General features: G+C 37.0%; 1 protein-coding gene across 6 annotated transcripts in view; it reads right to left on the bottom strand.

The window, feature by feature from the left end:
* Window positions 1–23,894, bottom strand: part of CNOT2 (CCR4-NOT transcription complex subunit 2) — a 94,757-nt gene that overhangs the window by 36,054 nt on the left and 34,809 nt on the right. For 4 of the 6 annotated variants that reach the window (XM_062584527.1, XM_062584506.1, XM_062584496.1 and 1 more), the window contains one exon: window positions 3,201–3,323. In XM_062584527.1, coding sequence (XP_062440511.1) covers window positions 3,201–3,311 — 111 coding nt within the window. In that variant the 5' untranslated portion in view covers window positions 3,312–3,323. Of the gene's footprint in view, window positions 1–3,200; window positions 3,324–3,684; window positions 3,713–23,894 lie in introns of those variants that run through there. The other 2 variants (XM_062584520.1, XM_062584486.1) reach the window with 2 other exon arrangements.

Here is a 23,894-nt window from a genome sequence, read left to right as displayed (position 1 = left end):
TTAAAACTCAAATTAATCAAAGCAACAAGTCACAAGAATACTACAGCAATGTGCCATAAAAATTGCTTATTAAAGGCATAAAATATTTTTTCAATTCTTTTTCAAATAGGTCCTAAATGTGTTCTTAATCAGAACTATTTCTTAATACCATTAAAAACCCCTACAACTCAGATATTGAATGAAAGTAAAAAAGTCCTCCTCAAAAACTCCCATTCCAGGCAAGTTTGTGTGGTCATTGCACTCAACCTGAAAACAATGCCTCTTCACAAGAACAGCAACCTCACAGAAAAAAAAAAAAAAAAAAAAAAAAAGAGCGAAATCTAAGTTCCAAAACGTATGCAAAAGAATATGCTTGCAGTGACAGTCCTTATTCCACTCTATATTGTACGAAGTTTTCACCACTCAGCATGTTCTTCTGCGTCTTTCTGAAATTTTGTGGTCATATAGAATTTCATAAAGAGCATATGTGTAAATTCTCAGGAGCAACTGCTTGGAAAGTAGTAACTTTGATGTCAGAATTAATCAGACTTTATTAAAGTGACAAAGGGGAAAAAAAATCACTTCTGGTATAAGGGCAAACTCAGAACATACTTTAACCTTTGTCATGGAGTAGAATTTAAGGAGCTACTCACAGAGAACTTCCCTCATAACTACTCAATCTTTCATTGAGGATCCTATAGCATGAAACAAACATGGGTATCAATCCATGATTCCTGTATACAGATAATACATAGGAGGAAAAAAACAACAATTGATTTTTGCAGATTCATAGCAAAAATGTTCAAAACAAATTTAATTTTATGTGCTCACAACTAAGATATATAAGGAATTGAAAATGAAAAGCCACAAGATAATTTGAATGATGTAAAGCTGCATCTTGCTTTGACAATTCTACTGCTATTAAAAAAGGCACAAAGTTGTCTTTTTTTTTTTTTTTTTTTTTTTTAAACAAGCTTATAAAAAGATCTTGTGTGTGGTAAGCTTTTTTTTTTGGCTGTTCCATTTCCATTTCTGAATATGAAAATGGCACTATTTACTCCTTTCCTTTTCCTCTATCTTTATTTTATCTATACTTGCATACTCCATTTCAAAATAATTTTTAAGACAAAAAGACTGAAAAGATGTTTCAAGATCTGGAATGTTGGAATTTTTTGCACCCAACATTTTCATAACACTAGATCCAGGTTTTAAACATTGGTTTAGTAGTTTAGTAAAAGTTTGAACATTAGTAGTTGTCTCAGGAAATTCTGAGTAAACATATGTTTGTCAGTAATAACTGCTAGCTATCCAAATAATGACACAGTCAATATATTTATTGTGTCCTCATACACATAATAGCATCTTTAGCAAGAGTCTGGTTGAAGGAATATTTAAAAATGTAGTCTTTTTAAATTGAAAAAGTTTTCACAGCTGCAAAATCAGTGGAACAACATCAAGCAAACTAAAATAAGACAATCACCATTGCAAATTTTCTCATATATTGCGAGCCAAATGAGACACCAAAAGGAACATGTAAATACATCATATGCATTTAGCTATACATGACTGATCAGAGGTGTACAAAACAATATCACCACCATATATTTATTTTGATTAACTTAAAAAATTGTTACAAGAGCATTTACCATTAGCAATTTCATAAGCATAAACTAAAAAAAAAATAGTCAATAGTGAAACCACAAAAACAAATCAACCCATGAATACAGAGCCTTAACAAGAACCTGGAAATAAAACTTCAAAAAGTTTCAGTAAAAATTACTCTTCCACTTCATGTCGATATGACATCAGTCTTCTCTGCCAACTACAGCAGCTTCTATGCCCCATTTTGTCCACTTCTCCCACAAGCTTTCATGCTTTCTCATTTGTCATTCCTGGTGTCTGGAACACCCACCTTCCTTCTCTTGATGTCCCATCCTAAGATCCACTTCTGCCACATTGCCTACAGAAAGAGTAGGCAACTAAAACATTCATTCACTGTGTCAACAACATGCCAAGCATCAGCTTTCACTGTGTAGACTGTAGCATAGCGTTAAGTCTCACTTTACCTTTCTCACTGCCTTACTCACTACTTAAATCACTTCTCTCTCAATGCATCAATCTAAAATTGAGTATGTAATATCTGAGAACCTGGTTGGAGAAATAGCACCTGTGTGCATCTATGATGCATGAGCACACATTACGTAGATACACAGAAAAGAACATGCTATTCAGTGAGAAACTTTTCACTATAATACACTTCCATCTTTTGCTGGGTCACCTGAAATTTTTCTTCAACATCATTGAAATAGTTCATAAAATTGAATCTGAAAGAAGTTTTTCTTTTCTTTTTTAAAACTCTTTTACCATAAACTTATTCTTTTATATCCTTGAAATTCTGAGTTTAATTTTAACTAGCAAAGGACTACAGAAAACGTTTGTGTGTACATAGTTTATGATCTATGTTCACAACTGCCATGAAACAACCATATTTTTTTCTGGAGAATCACTAAACTAGACTTAAAGCAGTGAAACCTTTTTTAAAATCTGAAGGGAAAGATTTTTCTTCTTCTAAATGATAAATAATCTAACATAAATGTTGCTTACACATATTAAATCCAAGTCTACTGTGACAACATATACTGTCTTCAGGTAACATGAAGTTAAAATCATGATTTCAGTATTTTCTCCTATAAAATATTTCTACATGTCACCCCATATAAGAGTGAAATATTGTACCATATATAGTTTATTTCGCCTAACGGTAAACATAGTTTAAATAACTCCAGTGCTGTTTTACTGGGCAATAATGCATTACCAAGCAAAGAAGTGTTGAAGAATGTTTGTTTTATAATTTTGTATCATTACAAATGGGAGAAATACCTAAATTAGAATACTTGAGCAGACAAGCAAGCTGTACAAGGCATCATCAGAAATGATAAACAGTTGAAGATATATCATGTAAAAATATGATAAAAACATTTCAGACAAGACGTAAGCACGAAAAATAAACCATAATCCATTTTAATTTGCAAATACATTTCCTACAGATGTATTAATAAAATCCTGGCAAGCATATAGCTGAAGCTTTAAATGCATAAATACACCACATGCCACTGAAAATAAAGTCTTACACAGCTAAATTATGCCTTTCCTCTCATAAATTTATGTACTTGAAACTAAAATCATTATTAGAAGTGTAAAAATAAGTTTATTCAACTTACATCTTTTTCTGACCGATGTGGGAACATCGATGATTGGCTGTAGTACATGTTTTCATCATGGTAGTCACCATCAACCCCCTCTACAAACTTCTTCCTTGAAGCACCAAACATGCTGTTTGTCACCTAAATAACAAGAAAAATGATTAACCTCTATGTCATACACTACTTGCTTTGAGAAATACTTACTACTGTTATGCCAGTCTTGTTTACACAAATATTCTGAAACGCAGGTAGTATTTATTTCATATTTATTTGGCTATTTAACAACTTCCCTAACTAGTTCCAGTAAACACCTTAACATCATTTGAAAACTAGGTCACTGTGCCTGAAAGTTATCTGCATGTCTGTTAGCACGAACGTTACTTTTACTTTGTGTTACTTGAGTTTCATCACAAAGTTGCACTGTGCAATACAAGAAGGCATCTTGCAGACAGCGTCATTTCAACACAAAGTTCTGAATACAAGATTTTGGCAAATACCAGACCTTCATAAATACCAGATTCTGTGAAACGAAATTCTATTTTGAAATATGAAGATTCCCATCTCTAGGCAGATGTCAATATTCTTTCCTCTTTTCTATCTCAGAGAATCCCAAGGTACTGATTTCCTAAAAGTAATGGAAATTCAAAGACACGCCTATTACATGGAGGCAGGTTAAAATACATGGATGTATATAAAATAGTTAGAAAATTTATTTCTTAAAATCTTGAAAAATTCATCTCAAAAAAATTTTTTTTTTTGTATCGGCCCACTAGGCTTTTCATCTGACCACCTCGTACTTTGAGCAGATTGGGCTGGGCAAGGGGGAGAATCTGGCTGGTTTGGGGGAGGGAGGCCCACAGGTTGTGTTATTAGTTACGCTCTGTGACCTTCCACACAGATTTACTTAAAAATTACAGACCATTAGATAAAGAGAGTAGATTTCTCCATCTCTCCTCCTCCCCCCCAATCCACAATTTAAATCTGAAAAAAAAAAAGTGGCTCAGTGTGAGCCACCCTTCCCGCCTTAACACGTCAGAGAAATCACTCTGGAGCCTCATTGCCGCAGCTCTGGCTTCCCATTAGCCATTGCCCAGGCACAGCCACAATTAAGCTAGAGAAGGCTGAGCTCAACCACGCTCGCCAAGGACATCCCCGGCTGGCGAGGCGACCGCTGGCGGCCGTAACAAACCGTCACGACTCATTCTGCCCTCGCGCCCGCAGGCCCACGCACGCGCACACACAAGCGCAAGTATTGTCGCTTGGTCAGGAACGTGCAACTGGAGGAACACCAACTGCGCAGCCCTTCACAAGACCTTAACTCCTCAGCAAACGCAATCCCACAGCAAGGTCGTGCAAGGCTGCTGAAGGACCTACTGCACACAGTGCGTATTTATACATCTGACTTTTTATTTGTATAAAAACACGCGTGTTTGTCAAGTCTCTATCTGGCTAGAAACTCTACTTCAGTAACACAGTGCAGACTAACCAAGTCCTGTTTTAACCTACCAAACCAGCTGAACGGCATATGTATTTGTCAGGGTAACTTGTCCAGTTTCTAATATTATACAGGAAGATTAGAAAGAATGGGGATTTATAAGATGTGAATCAAATCTGAACTACTGTTCTATACAACACGAACTTTTAAATAGGTCTTTAAATCACATTTAGCTTATGAAATGCTCTGAACCGAAAAGTTTACTATCCTTATTACTGAGTTAGCTTAAAAAAAAAAAAAAAAAAAAAAAAAAAAAAAAAGAGAGAGAGAGAGAGAGCGCACGTGCTTTTTTGTTTTGTTTTTTTTGGTTTTGAGAGAAAGAAAGAGAGAGAATCCTTTTCTACTACTTTAAGCTCCTGCTTTAAATTGGCCAATTTTAAAAGGATATTCATGCTGGCTGGCTGCAATAATAGTTTACTCTTAGCTCAAAATCCTCTCATGCTTACTGTCACCAAATTACTCTGGTATTTCTCACAGAATGTGGGCAATATACAGCTTATTCAAATTTCACCTTTACTGACTAAGTCTTCTGAGTAATATTTAATTATATTACTGCTCCTAGACTGGCAACAACTTACCCCCATGATTTAGATGCCATAGCAATTTTGAGTAAAATTATAGTCCACATTTGAGGTGCATTTAATGCAGTTACAAACATGGAATTTCCCTGAAGTGTCCAGCTAACCAAAGCATATTCGATTATACTATCCCATTACTCCGTTAAAAGAGGGGGTTTTGGGATATTTAGACTAGGGATGTTTCCAAATAAATTTATAATCTATTTCACACTTATAAAGGCATGTAAAGGTCCTGAGTACCTTCCGCAGTCCTGGGTACCTTCCGCAGATGAAAATACCACATTTTTGAAAATATTGTAAAATACAAAACTAGGGTCCCAAACTGCTTGCCTGTATTCAGCCGACTTTCACACCTGTGGTGAAGCACTCACTACGCTCTGAGCATATCCCGTCACGCTAATCCCTGCAGAATGCCATTATCAGCTCCCAGCTGGAATGGGACATTTAACAGGCTAAGGGGATTAGCTAGCTTGTCCTTTGCTCTGCCTCAACAAAGCGCCCAGAGGAGAGCAGTTGGCTTTAGCTACTGCAAAAAGGATAACAAAATGCTCTGATGAAGCTATCCCCAGCAATGATGATGAGAAGCTGAGCTAATCAACCAACTACTGCTCTTGAAAAAGATGAAATGGACTTTCTCAGAAGCCCCTAAGAATTTTCAGTATTCCTTTCAATACCTGGGATAAAGGAAGAAAACATTTTGCCACATAACTTATCCCCTGTTGTGACCATTCCCATCATTAGAATAACAAAATACAACTGTTCATTTAACAAACATAATAAAAATACACATGCTGTGACAGAAAGCAAGAACCATTGAGATATACACTGTAAATTTAAGACATAATACCTAACTCAGAACTACAAGATAGGAACTCTATACAGACAACAACAATTCTGTCTTCGAGCCTGTACCTTTTGATCTTATTTTCACAAAGACTCACACATGGCTATCTGGCTACATATGCACTGTAAAGACTTATGAGTCAGTGGAACAAGGTCAAAGCTTTGAGTCACAAAATACATCCTTAAAGCCACTGCAAGAAAAAAAAAAGAAAATCATTATGAAAAATGGAGTCATAATATGGAGTGTACATACTGAGAAGCCAAAAGATATTTATATACTCTACCCCAAAATTGAATTTTCTAAGACTATTTCCTATATTGATAATTGTATAGGAAAGTGGCCCAGAAACTAATCAACATTATACCAGGGCTGATGAAGGCTGATAAAGCACACTGACATTAATACGGAGACTTACAAATATATAGTTATTAAAAAAAGAAAAGACATGAAGAAAGCTTTTAATAATTAGCTTAACTTAATATCTGTTTTTTTATTGGCAACCCATATTTCTTCACGGTAACTACCTGGACTATGTTGATGAGTCCAGTGGGTAGAGCAGCATATTATTAAGATGCATCTACAGAAGGTGTGGGGAAGCCTGAAGAAACACTGCTGGCATCAGTGCACCTGGTTGCTTTGAAGATCTTCAAAAACTGGGCAAGAACTAAGACTTTTTAAAGATTCTGATACATCTTCACAGCAGCATTTTTTCTCAGTGAGTTTGTGTTTTTCAATGCTGCCAAGTGAAGCAGTTGCATGTAGTTCTCCAGCTGTCCATTCTCCCGCAGAGGGAAGTGCTATAGGAGCTGAAGGGCGTCCTGGCAGCTGCATGCACATGCTGCAATGCATGCATGCACACGCACGGCAGCTGCAATGGGGTTTCACTTAACTAAAAGAACGGCCACTTGTTCTTGGGCTGAACCAGAGCATGAATCACACCTGAGAAATGCAGCGCTGCACTTCACACTGCTATCCAATCCTTTAAGGAAACTGATAAAAGGAGGCAGGTGCTAAGGTCCAGTAACTGCAAAGGTAGGAACTAGGATTAAAGCAGCAGCTACCACACATAGTCAACAAGCCACAGTTAAGCAACCTAACATTAACAGCCAATTTATCTACTTTCCCGTAGCAGTCAGTGAAAATAAGAGGCTGGCAAACTTCCGAGTAAGAGCACCTATCTACGTGTAGACTTTTACAGTATTACAGCAAGTTTACAGAACGAAGGTGTCATACTGCCATCAAACCAGCAATAGGCACCCTCCTCATCACACTAACTTAGTCTAACATTCATTGACTGGTTTCTTAGTCAATTGTGCTACAAGCATGTGCACAGATATTGAAAAAAACACTTGCAGTACTACTCCTAAGAAGGTCTGACTGTAACAGGGGCTGTGCCAAATGCGGGAAGATCTATGGATAAAACTTAGCTGCTTAATTCCTAACAAGAAGCCACCAGAAAACTTCATACAAGAAGATTACAGCTCCTTTTTAACACAGGTTGACAAACCAATGTCCACTCAGCTACAAAAGTTAATACAGTAAAGTTCATGCTGCACTTAAATGCCAGAGCGGATTTCTACATTTCATTCTATCATTCTAGGTCTTGTGCAGGTACAAAAATGCAGGTCAGGGTTAATTTCAAAATGATTTAAAATTCATTTTAAGTCTCTCATTCACACACACACGCACGCAGTTAGGTTAATACTGTCTTACAGACATGGTACTCCAGTTCCATGGGGGTTTTTTAAAGCAAGGAATTCCTGCCTACTCAGCCTAATTTCACACCTATCTCTGTTCTAATCATGTAATAAGAGTACTTTCCCTATTCTCCTGTGGGAAGTCAGTCCTCTGTTGCACAAGACACACCCGTGGAGTAATCATTCATTAAAAATGTAAAAGTGGTGCAGTTCTTTCAGCTCATCTTTTAGCACAGTGTTGCAATGGCACAATTCCCACTGACAGACCTGGAGCATTCCTACAAGCCCAGGTACAAATATTATTAAAAAAAAAAAAATAAAATAGGGAACAGAAGGAAGGAAGGAAAGGAAAGGCAGAGTGCTGCAGTTTAGGATGCAGTTCAGAGAAGGAAGTAGCCACCCTGCCACAAACCACTCCCAATTCTGATCAGATGAACACAAGTGCTTCTGTCAAAGCAAAAGCACATCATGTCTGAAATTTGACAGCAACTTCAAATTAATATTAATCAAAGAAAATGTGGCTGCAATACCTTTAAACACTTCTATAGAATATTTCCTAACAATAACCAGTAACAATGTCAGGGACTAAAAACACAGCACAGATGTTAATATCCTGAAATATCTAATAGGTCCTTTGCTGCAATCATTTACTTTGCATCCTTCAAATAGTACATAACACTACAACCAATAATGCTTATTTCTGTGCTATTAGGATAGTATAAGGAATTTTTTTAAAAATGATTTCTGATTTCTAGAAAATCCTTTTCATTAAAAGGAAGACTGTAGCATACTTTCACACACAATGACTTGCTTGTTAACAATGACTGAAAACACCTTGTTGACACAGAATTCATCTGTCAGGAAAAGTTACTTAAAATTTTGTCTTTAAAAGCTGCAAAAAGATCTTCTCTATAATCACTTGAAATTGGTGCTGTAGCTGTATATTAATTAAATTAATTGCCTGAGGCAAATAAATTAAGAGATTTAAAATATGAAAACTAATTATCTTGTGTTTCTGTTTTGCAATATTACTATAGGTGGTACCCTAAGACAGTGCACTTGTGATATTAATGTAGCCCACTCTAAACTAAGAGGATTCTATGAAATATCCCTGGAGAATGAATATTTTAAATTTTGAACTGGCCAATAAAATTGATAAAGATTATCAGGAATTCAAGCATTTGCAACTTTATCAGAGTGGAAAACTATATGCAATAATATAAATTCAGAAAAAAGTTTAAGATCTAGCAATACCTTTTCTTCTCTGCTCCTCAAAAGACTACAATATTTGTCAAATATACATGATCATTATGCGAGACAGTAATTGCAGACTGTAATCTCAGTCTGATGCTGCATAGATTCCACCAATCTATCAACCAGGGTTTCTGATGTTCCTGTTTATGTCTTAGTAAACAAAGTTACTAATAACAAAGTTACTAATTCACTCTATTCTTTCTGTTTAAAAACAAATGTTTTTATATAAGTTTACACACTTGCATATCCAAATTATTATGAAAACATTCATTTAATGAGTCTCTCAGTGAAAAATAAAATATCCATTCAATTAAATATCTAAAGTACTATTAGCTATTGAATCACTCTGCAAATTAAGTCAAAACACAGAACACATCAGAGTAAACTTTTACAAGATAGCATAAATTCAATTTACAGTGAAAACAGTTGCAGTTTATGATACTACTTCTCAGCGTTAAAAGATAATTCCAGTGTGGCACAAACTGGAAGTGATATACTATAGACTGTAAATTAACTACCAACTTGCTAGACATAAGAGAACTCTCAAATCCCAACTCTTTAGTGATACTTTATAGTTATTAAAAAACAAACGCATGAAAGGAACGAGAGTACAAATATGGAAAAATATATTTCATTTTTAGGATGAAAGGAAAATAAAGCAAGAATTTGAAACATTTTTCTCCTCATTTAATTTCTCAGAGTCATTCCGTTTCTCCAAGGTGACTGATAACCTCTAACAAGGGTATACTATATACTTACGATATAATATGAACATGGAAAGAGGAACAAATTTCATTACATTTTTGTTCGTTTGTTAAGAAGTCTTTTTCCTTGAGGAGCTCAAAATTGGGACTGATTCATAGTCACTGTAAGAACATAACAGTAAAATACGGATTTTGTCAATCTTCATTGTTGGCTTGATTTTAACTTATACAATTTCAAGTCTTAACTTCAGAAATACAGAAGACTGAAATGAAGACCACCACAATATAGCTGAGAAACAAATCTGTTAAAAACCTTGAAGATTGGATAGCTTTTAGAATAATTTCATAGTACTTGTGTCATATGGCTCATAAATGGATTATTTTTCAAATTTATATCACGCTTTAAAAAAGAATAGATATAAAATAACTATTGGTTTACAAACTTACTTAGGTCAAGTCTTAAAGTTATTCAAGATGCAGCCTGTCTCCTTGAAACACTGCATGTTTTCTTTCAAAAAGAAAACAGTATGACAGATAAGATACATATTAACTTCTATGCAGTAACTCCAGAATGAAATTTTGAGCATACAGGAAGTGAAGAACATGTAATTTTAGAATATACTCTATTGTTATTTTCCAAGAAAAAACATTTGAAAGCTACAATTTTCCAAGTGCTTTGCGCAAAGTATAAGGTTTTCAAAAACTCTACTAAAATTGTGAATCTCTGCTGTATGCAAACTGCGCCCTGTAAGTGCAACAGTCACCAAAATCAAAAGCCACAGAAATTCCTATGACAAAGATCTACAAACCCTTTTAAACCTCTAACCACACTTAACTATTATGAAATGGATTTTTAAAAAATCTTGAAATAAAAAGAGCACAGGTGGAACAAGAAAAGCTATCCTTCATTAATAGAAAATGAATCAATATCAAAATTGCTAAAGCTACACTTCTAAATTTAGATTATAAGCAGCTCCATCTGGATTCATAACATGGTTGACACGAGGCCCACTCTGGGACAGAGACGTCCCTGCAGGCTCTGCTCCCCCTCATTACAGGTCCAAGATCTGGAAGATTTGAGAAAACCGGAGTGGTTGGGGATATAACTCCCCCTGAAGCTATGTGGATTCCTTTAGAGACCTGTTCGATGTTACACACTCAAAGAGAAGAGAGGCCAAGAAACTATCTTTGGACATGCCACTCAAAAGTATCCAAATGAACACAGGGAATATGCTTCAGACACGAGAGAGGGAACAAGGGAAATGAACAGCCGCGCATGCGACCAGAGGAGCAAACAAACTAGTAGTGCTCCTGCCTGACCAGCAGGGCAGGAAAACCCAGAAGATGCCAGACACATTCCACCTTAGCTAGCAAGGAGACCCAAGGAGAAGCTGGACCAAGGGTGGCCTTTGCAGACAAAGCGACGAAGTCACAAGCTCTGACTAACCAGCGCACACACCGGTGCACCCACACACATACTGTAAAATGTGCCGATGGATTACTGGTGGAAGACAGGGTTAAAGAACTCTGTGAACCAGGAACAACGATAATTTACCTGATAACACCATAAACCTAATAATACTTAATCGATAATAAGAAAAAAAAAATCAATACACTCCCTTCAATGGCTTATACAAAATAGATCTTCTGACTTTGTCTTCTTAATGTAATTTGAAGCAATTACAGTCCATTCAAGCCTATTGCTGGCTCTACATTTATTTTAGCACTGTACTTTTGACTTCCTATTATAAAACGCTACATGCTTGGCTGTGCAGCACCATTCAATTCAAAAATTTCACTACTAAGAACGATCATACACTAGAAGCGAGTGACAATTGTGCCGGTAATTTAAGTATGCAATATGCTGGCTGATATACCTCATGCTTTTAAATTCAGTACCATTTTAAGTATTTTTGCAGTGAACAGCAGAAAGCTTAAAATAATTATTTACTGGCATTCTCATGCCATCTTACACATAATCCCATAGACATGCACTATTAAAATGAAAGAAATTAAAAGTTACTTTTTTAATAAATTGAACTAACGTATGTTCTCTGTTGATGGCCCATCAAGACAATCACTAAATATACACTATCCATTTATCACATTAGTTTTTCCTTAGGAACACCATCAAAGCAGAAATTAATTATGCTAAGGAACCAGACTTAAACAAACGTAAGTTGAGAAATCAAACAAGCTTCTGAAGTACACATACTGTCAAGGGAAAAAGACCCCCCCCCAAAAAAACAGACAAAAAAATAACTGACAAACTTAAGATTCTAGACAAATACTACTGTAAACCTGCCTATAAAAACCAGTATTTTGTTAATATAAAAATCAGAGTCTTAGAAACTTCTCCTTTCTCAAAAAAAAAAAAAAAAAAAGCATAGTAATCAAATGTGAAGAAAAAAACACTTAGATCATGAAACAGTGCAAAATCATGATGTCACATAATCCAGTTGAGGAAAAGCAATCCAATTTGCTTGAAACATTCTCATAATAAATTTGTTATTACAGTGGCACTTGTCATGGTTCCTTGAAGTTTGTTCTGTGAGTTTCCCTTTACCAGTATTTTATACCCTATCCATACAAGAATTCTCACTGGAAGACATCAGAATGATAATTTTTTGCCTTTTTTTGTCTGATAATCTTTAATTCATTCCATTGTGTAATTCAGAAATGCACTGGTTGACAACTACTTGCAATTTCCACTAACAACTGATTTAGAAATTGAACAACATTTCATTTTTTCATATGTATTGCATTACAGCTATGGAATACTTTGCAGATGGAAACAGCTTTATCTTCAGTTTTGTATCTGGGCAATTTCTTTTTAGTTAGAACTGGTGGGGGGTGATTGTTTGCTTGTTTTTGCTTTAATGAAAAGATACTTTGCCCATTTGGAAATTCTGAATTTGTTCAGATGCACTGCGGAGAGTGTTCCTTAACAGGACATATATATCAGTAAAGTCCAGCTTTAAAAGATTTGGTTACCTCCTGCAGCACTAACTTCTTCAGAAATAACAAAATCTCTTCTCCCTCTCTTCCCCCAAAAAGCATTTTCTTAAACATCACATTATTCAGAGTAAACAATATGAATTGATAAAAGTGCAATTTCTGAGTTAGCACAATCTGATATCAAGACAAATACATACAGCAAATTTTATGTGTAGCCAAACTCGCATGATATATACAATCTGAAATCTGAATGCTAAATACAGACTTGAAAAAAAAAATATATCCCATTCCTACTATTTGTTCTCCTTTACCAAAGCTTAGGGCAAGCGTACGGACTGCAAACCAGCTCTGTTCCAGCTCAAAGGTGCTCTCAAGCAGGCTTGCCACAGTAGCTGAACTACCTTCAGTTTAGAACTTGTTCGTGTCCTGCTGACTTGGAGAGGAGCAGAGTTAAGTACAGATATACTTAAAAACACACAATATTTGGTCACAAGTATATCACGGCATGTCAAGCCAAGTAGACTACAATCCTTGTTACCTGAGAAAGAAATCCAAGAAGGAAAAATAAAATGCTGCTTGTACTCAAACACATACAGTAACAGACTAATTACCTCATGACAACCATATGAGTGGGCAGCAAATACAGGCTCCAAAAGGGTAAGTACAGGTTGCTAGCAAGACAACAGTGACCTCAGAATCGTTGTCTCCTTAGCCTTTAGCCCATGAAACTCCAATAAATACACACAAGTGTGCACAGAAGAGTCACTACACCCTAAACATGTAAAACTGGGATAACATTTACCCTCCCCAGGTGATGCACTGTTCATGCCTTTTTGCTTAATGCAGTTCTTGATTTATGGGTACTCATTTGGCAACTGCTAGAGCATGTAGAAGAAACAATTCATCTCAGATACAAAACTAAGATGTTTTGCATCTCTTGAGAGCCAACTATTGAAACTGCATCAGCAGCAGCTCAATCATTCCCTCACTACATGGACCCAAGTATTTTTCATTAAGAGTAAAGCGTCCAGAAGCACGTGACTTGAGAAAAAGCAATAGGGTTAGATATACAAAAGTACATGTTTCAGTGAGAAAACACTACCCCAGAAGACTGTTGCTTCTCACAATTTTTCATATCCTCATTTGCACATTCTGTGTTGACGCTCGTCTATTCCTGACTTCTGAAAGGAACACCTGTGCTTTCCCAGCTCTGGGCAAAACAACCACACATTTCACTCACACAGGCAACTGTCAGAAGAGCACAAGGCTCTAAAGATATATATTCAAGAGCTGTAAAACACCAGAAGTAAGGTGCTCATACAGCCCCCTATGTATTACAAGTCTTAACTTCAGGATCTCAACTTCGTTTTTCCATTGGACCCCTGCAGCTATAGGAATAAAATAAAATAATTTGTTGAATGTGTAGTCTTATCTCTTATGCCCCTATACTTGCTTAAACTCAGCTCTGAGAAAGTATTAAAGTCTCCAAAGACTTCTGTGCTGTTAGCAATTGCAGTATCTAAGCACTGTACCCAATACATTTTCACTGCATCACTTTGGGAGCATATTCTTGTCTCCTCTCAGGATTCAGTATCTGGAATCGGCCTCTCTCATTCTTCCTTAAAGGCTTCCTTCTTAAGTATCTCATTTCAACCACCACCCTCCACTCTGCTCTCTTCATTTGATCTCAGCTGGCTCCCATTCATACTGCTTTAGCAGCCAGGAACAGCAACCTTATGGAAAGCATACTCTGTGTATGAAATAGCAAGTGGAACACACACAATCCTTGGAGCAACGAACTCCTTTGAAAAAACAAAACAAAAACAAAACCAACAGAACCTCCATACTAAGCATATACAAACCATTCTCAGAGATTCAGAATGGCAACAGATTCTCTGTAGTTCTCATAGAGAAGATGCATGTCAAGCATGACACTAAGGCCACCAGTTAAACAAGTCTGTACTTCCTACTCAAAAAAAACCCAAAACATTTCTATATGAAATAAGTCTTGAAATTATCTATATATTAACTCAAATAATTTCAGCTGAAATCTTAGGGGTGAGGACGAGGGAGAGGGAGAAGATATGCAGCCAAAGCATGTGTTAGGAACAAGAAGTTTTAGCCTGAAAAAAAAAAACTGTCAGATTTGTATAAGCAACTGAAAATAGTATATTGCAACAGGGAAGTGTCAGTCAATTATTAGGGTAACAGTATCATCAACTCTTGTTACTGTATTCCCTCTTTGCTAGAAAGCAATGGAATAGGACAGGTATCTTACTAGTATATATTCCATGACATGGAATGTACGGGCATACAGCAGGGAAAAACAAAACAATAACAACAAAAAAACTCAAGGGAGATTATATATATACATACACACATTCCTATAAAGAGAATTAAGCAGGCTAAGTGATAATCAGGCAGTAACCAGATTTGCAATCCTAACATCTTGATTTACAGTATCCCCAGAGAGGACAATGTAAAGAACTGTAAGAAATTATGTTTTCCTAAGTATTTTCATGAAAAATTCAGAAAGCTCAAGGGAAAATAAAAGAAAATGTTAACTGGCTTTCAATCTTCACTGGTATTCAATAGACATGAAAAGCTCACCAAGCACATTTTTAAAGAGCAATCAGAAAAAGAAGAAAGACTAAACAAGTAGGACTTTCGCTTCACGATAAAGAGATCGAGTATGTCAAGTTGTTAAAATATTTCTCCTCTACTAAAGTACTGCTTCAATAGTAATAGAAAGACACATTACTATCTCTGACGTCTGATAGCCCTCCTAGCCACTCCGCACCTCTTCCTCAAAAAACAGACAACACAGACGATGCAGACATGGACAAACAGAGATCAGCCTGGAAAAAGAATCAGGTGCTGATGTAGTCCAAGTCAGCCAATTACTCTCTCACTCAGCTTCCACTTGTGACGCAGAGATAAATTGCTCCCAGAATTAGAGAAATGATACAATTACACATTAAAAGGTTTCTGAGGTGCTACTTACTCTGTTGATGAGTCCCCTAAGAGGCTATAAAAACAAAAAACCCCTTGCTGGACTACATATACACTCTATTTAATCCTGTAATTTCATTGCAAGCATAGGGTTTATTTTTCACTGCTTCACAACAGACAACTATGCGTTACTATACAAATTAATTTACAAGCTTAACCACAGACCCCATCTTACTTTAAACGCATACATATTAAGTTACATGCCAGCCAAATCTGACATTGTACTTAGCACAAAAAAGTGTGTGTATATGTATGCATATATACATACACGCTTAAGCCTCCAAAATGACATGACGTAGTTAAAATAAAATAGCCTTAAACAAAAGTGGCACATATATATTGGGAACAATAGTTCACATGCTGATAATCAAACATCTTAATAATTCATAAAATTTAAAACCTTTTAAGACGCATGTAAACTGTATTTCACTGCTTTACAGCATTTGCCAGACTTCTTGCAGTTGCTGAATCAGGAACTTGTACATGGGAAGATCGCAGAATCACAGAGTTATTGGCATAGGAAATCAGATTTCTCTGGATCATCTGGTCCAATCCCCCTGCAGCAGGCTGCTCAGGACCACATCCAGGTGGGTTTTGAATATCTCCTAAAATGGAGATATTCAAACTTTCAACCTGCTTGCCACCACTCTGCCTAATACAGCCAGGACACTAATGGCCTTTTTTTTGCCACACGGGCACACTGCTGGCTCAAGTTCAACTTGCTGTACACCAGGACCTAAAGGTCCTTCTCTGCAAAGCTGCTCTGGAGGTGGTTGGTCCCCAACCTTTACTGGTGCATAGAGTTTTTCCTCCCCAAGTGCAGTACTGGCTCAAGTATCAACTCTTGAGGGACACTACTAGTAACTGGTCTCCAGCTAGACTTCATGCTGCTGATCACAACCCTTTGTGCCCTGTAGTTCAGCTAATTTTCAGTCCACCTTACTAATGACTCGTCTAGCCCACACTTCATCAGCTTGTCCATGAAGATGTTATGGGAAATAGTCAAAGCCTTACTAAAGTTGGGATAAACAACATCCAGTGTTCTCCCCTCCTCTGCCAAGCCAGTCATCTCATCATAAAAAGTTATCAGGTTGGTTAAGTACAATTTTCCCTCCATAAATCCATGCCAGCTGCTTCAGATAGCCTTCTTGTCCTTCACGTGTCTGGAAACAGGATCCAGGATTAGTTGCTCCTGCATCTGTCCAGGAATTAAGCTGAGGCTGACTAGCCTGTAGTTTCCCAGATCCTCCTTCTTGCCATTCTTGGAGACAGGAGTGACATTTGCTGTCTTCCAGTCCTCAGGAACCTGTCCTCATCACCATGACCTTTCAAAGATTATCAAGAGTGTCTTCACAGTGACATGAACCAGCTCCCTCAAAACTTGTGGGTGCATCCCAACAGGGCCCATAGATTTGTGCATGCCCACTTTGTTCAAGTGTTACCTAATCTGACTCTCCTCCACCAAGGATGAGTCTTCATTACTGTAGACTTCTCTGGTCTCAAGGGCCTGGAATTCCTGAGGGCCAATCTTACCAGTAAAGACTGGAGCAAAGAAGGCATTCAGTACCTGGGCCATTTAGGTGGTCCTTTGTCATGAGGGCCCATTCCTTACTTAGTAGTGGGCCCACATTTTCCCTAGCCTTCCTTTCACTACTTATATAATTGCAGAAGCCTTCTTGTCGCCTTTCACAGTCCTTTCGCATTTCAGCTCCAGGTGGGTTTTAGCTCTCCTAATTCCATCCCTGCACACCCAGGCAGTGTCTCTATATTCTGCTTGGGACATCTGTCCCTGCTTCCGCCTCTCAGACACTTCCTTTTTATGTGCAACTTTTGTCAGCCACTGCTTCTTCTTCATCCACACAGGCCCCCTGATGTCTTTGCTCAATTTCCTTCTTGTTTGCATGGTTCATTCTTAAGCTTAGAGGAGGTGATCCTTTAAAAATCAACCAGCTCTCTTGGACCCCTCTTCCTTCCAGGGCCATATCCCATAGGATTCTTCCAAGTAAGTTCCTAAACAGGCCAAAGTCTGATCTCTGGAAAACCAGAGTGGTGATCCCGCTTCTTCCTTTTTCCCTCCTTGCAGGATCCTGAACTTCACCATCCTGTGGTTGCTGCAGCCAAAACTGCTCTCAACTTTCACACCTCTGAGCACTTCTTCCTTATTTTTAAGTAGGAAGTCCAGCAGAGCATCTCTTCTTACTGGCTCCTCAACCCCCCTGAAATCAATGCACTCTAGAAGCCTCCTGGATTTCTTGTGCCCAGCTGCATTGTCCCTCTAGCAGGTATCAGGGTGGTTTAAGTCCCCCATAAGGGCGAGAGCCTGCAAATATGAAGCTTCTTCCCATTGTTTGAAGAATGCCTCATCTACCTCTTCCTGATCTGGTAGTCTATAGCAGATACTCACTACTATGTCACCTATGCTGGTCTACCCACTAATCCTGACCCACAAGCTCTTAGCTAACTCCTCATCCATCCCCAGATAGAGCGCTATGCATTCCCACTGCTTTCTCACATAAAGGGTAACTCCCTCCCACCCCACCATCATGGCCTGTCCATCGTAAGAGGCCTGTATCCATCCACTGCAGCATTCCAGTAGTGTAAGCCACCCCATCACATCTGTGATACCAATGAGATTGTAGCTCTGTAATTACACAGACACTTCTGATTTCTCCTGTTCATTCCCCATGCCATGTTCCCATTAGTACAGAGGCACATCAGAAACACACCCTGGCATGCAATCTTCCTAGACAGGGCACGAGAGCTTTCCTCATATTTAATTGCATACATACGCTTGGGGTGACTCCACCTCAGCCCCATTTGTTCATCAAGAGGTCACTCCTGTTTACACCACACAAGACCCTTTGGTTGCCAACTCAATCCACCTCTTCCTTACCAGATGGTTGGTCATTTTCTCCAACCTCCATCGTTCCTAGTTTAGATGAGGAGAAAGAGAAAATAACATTCCCAAAGTTTTTATAGAGGCTTTATCCATCTACAGGACATAAAATTGAGGAATGCCAGCAAATGTACTGGCAGGGCAAGATATGGTACCTGTAGACATGGTACCATGGAGACAAAAGTAGATCAGTAGGAAAGGTTAAAGGCAATTGAGCCTCACACTCAAGGGAAGAAGTATGCTGATAATGCAATTAAGACTGAGTAGAGTAAAAACAATCTCAATATGTTTTGCTAGTAAGCACATAAGACTATGAGCACATCTGCATCACTGGAAGAATGCCCCTTCCCTTTCTCTTAAGCCTTGACGCATCTTTTATGTCATATCTAAGCCAAACTGGTATCATTTTCATCTATTAATTAACTTCCAGCTTTCTCTGTAAAATCATTACTTTACATACAGTTCAATGTTTCTTAACAGTTGCTACACACACACTATTCATTGAAGACAACACACACACAGGTAAGCTTTCTATGTCTGTACATCTGTAATACATTATCATTAAATAATTAATTAGTTACTCTTAACACTTCATTAAATATCATTAGGTAGTCTACATCTGCTCATTGGACACTATTCTTCTGGATCATATACATTCTCCTAAATAAATAAATAAATAGATAAAACGTTCTCCTATAACTATAAATCAGGCAAGGAAATAAAAACTATAAACTGAAAGGAAAAAAAACTCCAAAGAAATTCAAAAGTAGTTAATTTTAATCAAGATCTAGAAGTTCCAGAAGTTTCCATCACATCAAATCTCTTCATTGTGGGAGAAATTTTAACGAATAGGACTCCTTTGACTTTTTACTTGCTCTCAGCTGAGAATGATACCTGTTTACTCCCTCCTTGATATAGCAAAAACTTGTAGGCTTGTTTCATCTGAAACATTTTATTTGAAATGAACCCTGGTTTCCTAAGCATTTCCTGCAGTTAAACACTATATATACTGTATAGGCAGATGAGGATCAGGATTAACAGGAGGCAACAGTAACTTTCTTCTTTCATTAATCAAATGCAGTTTGTTGACATTAAGTGACTAGGCCCATTTTCCACTGCAGTTTCTGCCAGAAAAAAAAATGTTAAGTTGTTCAGGGTTTGTTTGTTTTATTTATGGATTGGCAGATAGGGAGAGGACAACTGAAAGACAACATAACCCATTTTTAAAGATATGTCTAACAGTATGTTCACACATACAATCTTTAATGCAAGCTGCAGGTCATGTATTTGAAAGCATTCTCAAGAAGGTGCTAATTCCATTATTTGTATTTTATGCTGAAAATGTTAAGGCTTTTTAGAAACACATTTGGGTTTCTCTTTTTCCAGGAGTATTTTAAAAATAGAAATGGCTAAGAATATTCTGGCCAGAGAACTCATTCTGTACACACAGCACGTCAAACACCTTGCCTTACCTTAGAATAAAACCAGAAAATTCAAAACACTAAGAATGCTTAGTATATTGAAGAGAAAGAAATATTTATGAGCTGCCATGACTTCCTGGCAGCATATTTGCCTCTCAGTGACTCTCCTTCTCCAGGCAAGCACACTAAAAGTACTTCTGCAAATGCAGAAGTTCCCCCAGAGCACAGGCAGGTTACAGTCAAATTCATATATGGCTTTTTATCATGCCCTCCTAAAACATATTCAAGAGTCTGTAACTCTTTTGGGCAAACCCCCATAAATACAACATTAACCAAAGGACAGTAACCTTTCAAAACTTTTTTAAAATGAAAGCACTAGAATGCTTTAAGCAGCCTGTTTCTTGAAATATTCTAGGGCCTGTTTTCTCAGCACATTCTGACTGCAAGTCAAGCTGCATTGCAATTACAACTGCATAGAGTTCAGCTTTAAAGTAAAGGATGAAAAAATAACTCTTTGATATTTTATGTCATATCTAAATAACAAGGACAAAACCCAGTCTTAAAGAAAGAAAAAGAACTACTAAGTTTATTTTAAAGGCAATGAAAACGTAGCAATGTGTTTAACACTTAAATGGCTAAACTGCAACTCTGCACTCATTTTTTATTTGTTAATTGATTTTACTAAAGGATTTTCAGAATTGGATACTACTCAATGCTGGAAGAGAAGTCACACACTAGCTGAGATCCTTAATATGCTATCACAAAAACAACCACCAAATGAAATTAAGAAAGTAGTAAAGGCAAATGAAGTCTTTCCACTGTACAAATCATCCTGTTCTCCACTAGGGTTGTCAAAAATGGACTCAGCAAAGTATGCACTCCACCATTTAAGCACGTGGCTTTCAGCCAGACTCCCACATTTTAAGACGCTGGCCTCAATGTTTACTATAAACTTTGTTCTAATATCAAAAACTGAAATAATGTCATATAACATTCTAAAGCAATTCTCCATAAAATACAATGGCATAAAGTCTGTTGCTTTAAAAACAGTTACCACAAACTGGTAGTCTAAGCTCACACTGCAAATATTGCCTAGACTTGGCCCAGATCCCAGATGTGGAATAATCCCCTACATCCTATACTTTCCTCACAGTTTCTCAGAAAAACACTATTGCATGTATTTAGAGTTTCAAGACAAGACGGCAACGTTGAGTACCCCAAGAGCCTGGTAAAAATCAACAATAGGGTATTATTTCCTGTAATGTACTGCTCTCATAGAAATACATATTTTTATTTAAGATGGGGGTAATGAATTTTCAGCTTGGAAATCAGAAACATTGCAACTACAAAGACAGAGAGATAGGCAGTCTTGCTCACAATGAAAGTTTTGCTTTTGCAAACATTTCACTAAATACAAGACCTCAATTTCAGTATTTCTTTTTCTATAGCTGGTTTCAAAATTCCTAGAATGATTCCTTATCAGTAGTATTATTACACTTCCATCTAGACAAAACATTTAAATCAATTTTAATCTCAACCCATTTTATCAGCATTACAGATGGGGAAAATATAAGGGTTTAAAATCATTACACCACAATCTGATGCCAAATCCTTTCAAATCATCTTATGGTTAGCCAAGCTCTAGAAAAAGTTCTTGCTTCTTAAGTGATACAATCCTCCTTCTCTTCATCCAGAAGGAAAAAAAAATAAAATAATCATTAAACTTTTGATTTTAAATCAGACATGGTTCCAGCCTTAAGTCTTGTTCAGGAAAGATAATTCTGGGTGGAGAAATGTTAGTTGCTTGACCACATCTTCAAAATGTAGAATACATTTCAGAAAATTGTATTTAGTTTGTCAATATATTAAGTATTAGAAAATTTTAACACCTGCACTCAAATTAATCCTTTAAAGGTATGGATATGTCTTCTGAGCATCAGACTGGTGATAAATTCATCGTGAATCTGTATAATAGATAACTGGAGGCTGTTACGCGTTACATAAATTGGTAAAATAAAAGCTGCTAAATTAAACAAAATGCCACTCTCATAACGTAGCTCTATTTTTCAAAAAAGGAGAGTATACAATACTTAGCTCAAAAACTACAAATGGCAAAAGCTACGGTATACATTGCACCTGACCTCCTCCTTTAGACGATGCTGGATGCAACCCACATAAACATTCCATGGAGAAGCACTGTGCAAAATTTACAACTTCCAAATCTAGTTTTACACACACACAAATAATTTTTTATTTTCTACTTCTTTTGATCATTGAACTGAGTTTATTTTTAGAGCTACTTTAGAAATATTAATACTTTCTATGCATGCAAGTAAGAACAAAAGAACTAAAAAAAATTCCACATACACCAAATACCTATCATACATCAAAAGCTTTCTGTTTACAATGAATAGGAAAAAAAATGACTAGATTGCTGCATCAACCATATCTAAGTACTACATTGAAAAAAATTGTCATAAACAAAAAATTTTTTTAGAATATGAATTTATACAATTATCAAGTGATTCTGTTACAGATAGAAAGCATTTGGAGCAAACTGTATTTTCCTTGAAGGAAGAATAAATTATAACCTACTACTTCTAATGTACTGATTTTAATTTTGTTGAGTAACTGTAAAGAAAAGTCTCGATGATTCACTTAAACTGAACAGTAAGCTAAATATCTGACAAAAGTTTTGAAAGTAAAACAAAAAATATTACTAGTGATGGTTAGTAGAAATCAGTTTATTAAAGACTCAGTGTCATTTGAGAACTCAGGATATTCTAAAATTAACTTGTAAGTGATAGCAGGTCACTTGCACATAACCAAGATCTGCTACTACAGGGCTACAGTTACAAAAATTTGATAGTAAGCAAGCTTTTTCAGATTTTGAAGCAAGAGAGAAGCCTTCTACACATTCACAGGACAATCCTTACTATAACGTGCTGCACAGGAAGAACTTTTCCCCACTCCATTCACAGCTTGAACCACCACTAGCTCAGCTGAGCAGCGTTTTCACAGAGCCTAAGGTACCGCAGCAGCAAAGGCTGTTGTCACCGCCCTGCTCTTGGCCGACTAAGTAAATTTGCAGCGACCCCACTTCCTCATGTGGCTTTGCTACGTGGTTACAGACCACCACACCACATAAGGGAATGGGTAGGACAACATAACAGCAGCAATCTCAATTTCTATTATGCTTAACTGCCAAGAAAATGTAATTGGAAATAGGAAGTCACAAAGAAGTAAGGAAGAGAGGATACCACCCTATTGTTCAAATTTGCACTACTGGAAGGATATATTGTTGCCTGCAGTACAGCAATGTCAAATAAACATAATACATAACTGACAAAATGCAGTGGTGTATTAAACCAAGGTGACTGATATGGCTGCCTTCTTCATTTTTCATCACACCCCTTCCTCTAGGGGTTGCTGCCCAGTTGCAAAAATAGCTGAACAGATTAAGAGGAGTAACATAGATGCCTCCCATTTACTTCAGCCGGACTCTGTCGAACACAGGATTCTGTCCAAGGCCCCTTGCTCCAACCTCTGGGACAGGAGCAGAAGAGCTGAAGATGGTAACCGCTTCAGCCATCCTACTTTTCACCTCACTGTACACATCGCCAGCCAGCACGTGCTCTCTTCCTTCACCTTCTCTATCACCTTTTTATACATAAAAGAACAGCAGCAACAAAAGAATCCATAAACCCACAGATCCTAAGAAACCGAAATCACTGTTACCCTCACACTTCTCAATAAAGCGTTAACCTTCAGTCTAAAATTTCAGTTGGAAAAAACTTAAATTACTGAACAATGTCAGTTAAGCTATACAGCTAGTACTAAAATAAATGTACTA

The sequence above is a fragment of the Rhea pennata genome, chromosome 1 (assembly GCF_028389875.1).
Source record: "Rhea pennata isolate bPtePen1 chromosome 1, bPtePen1.pri, whole genome shotgun sequence".
Taxonomy (NCBI): domain Eukaryota; kingdom Metazoa; phylum Chordata; class Aves; order Rheiformes; family Rheidae; genus Rhea; species Rhea pennata.
This window is presented reverse-complemented; position numbering and strand designations above follow the sequence as displayed.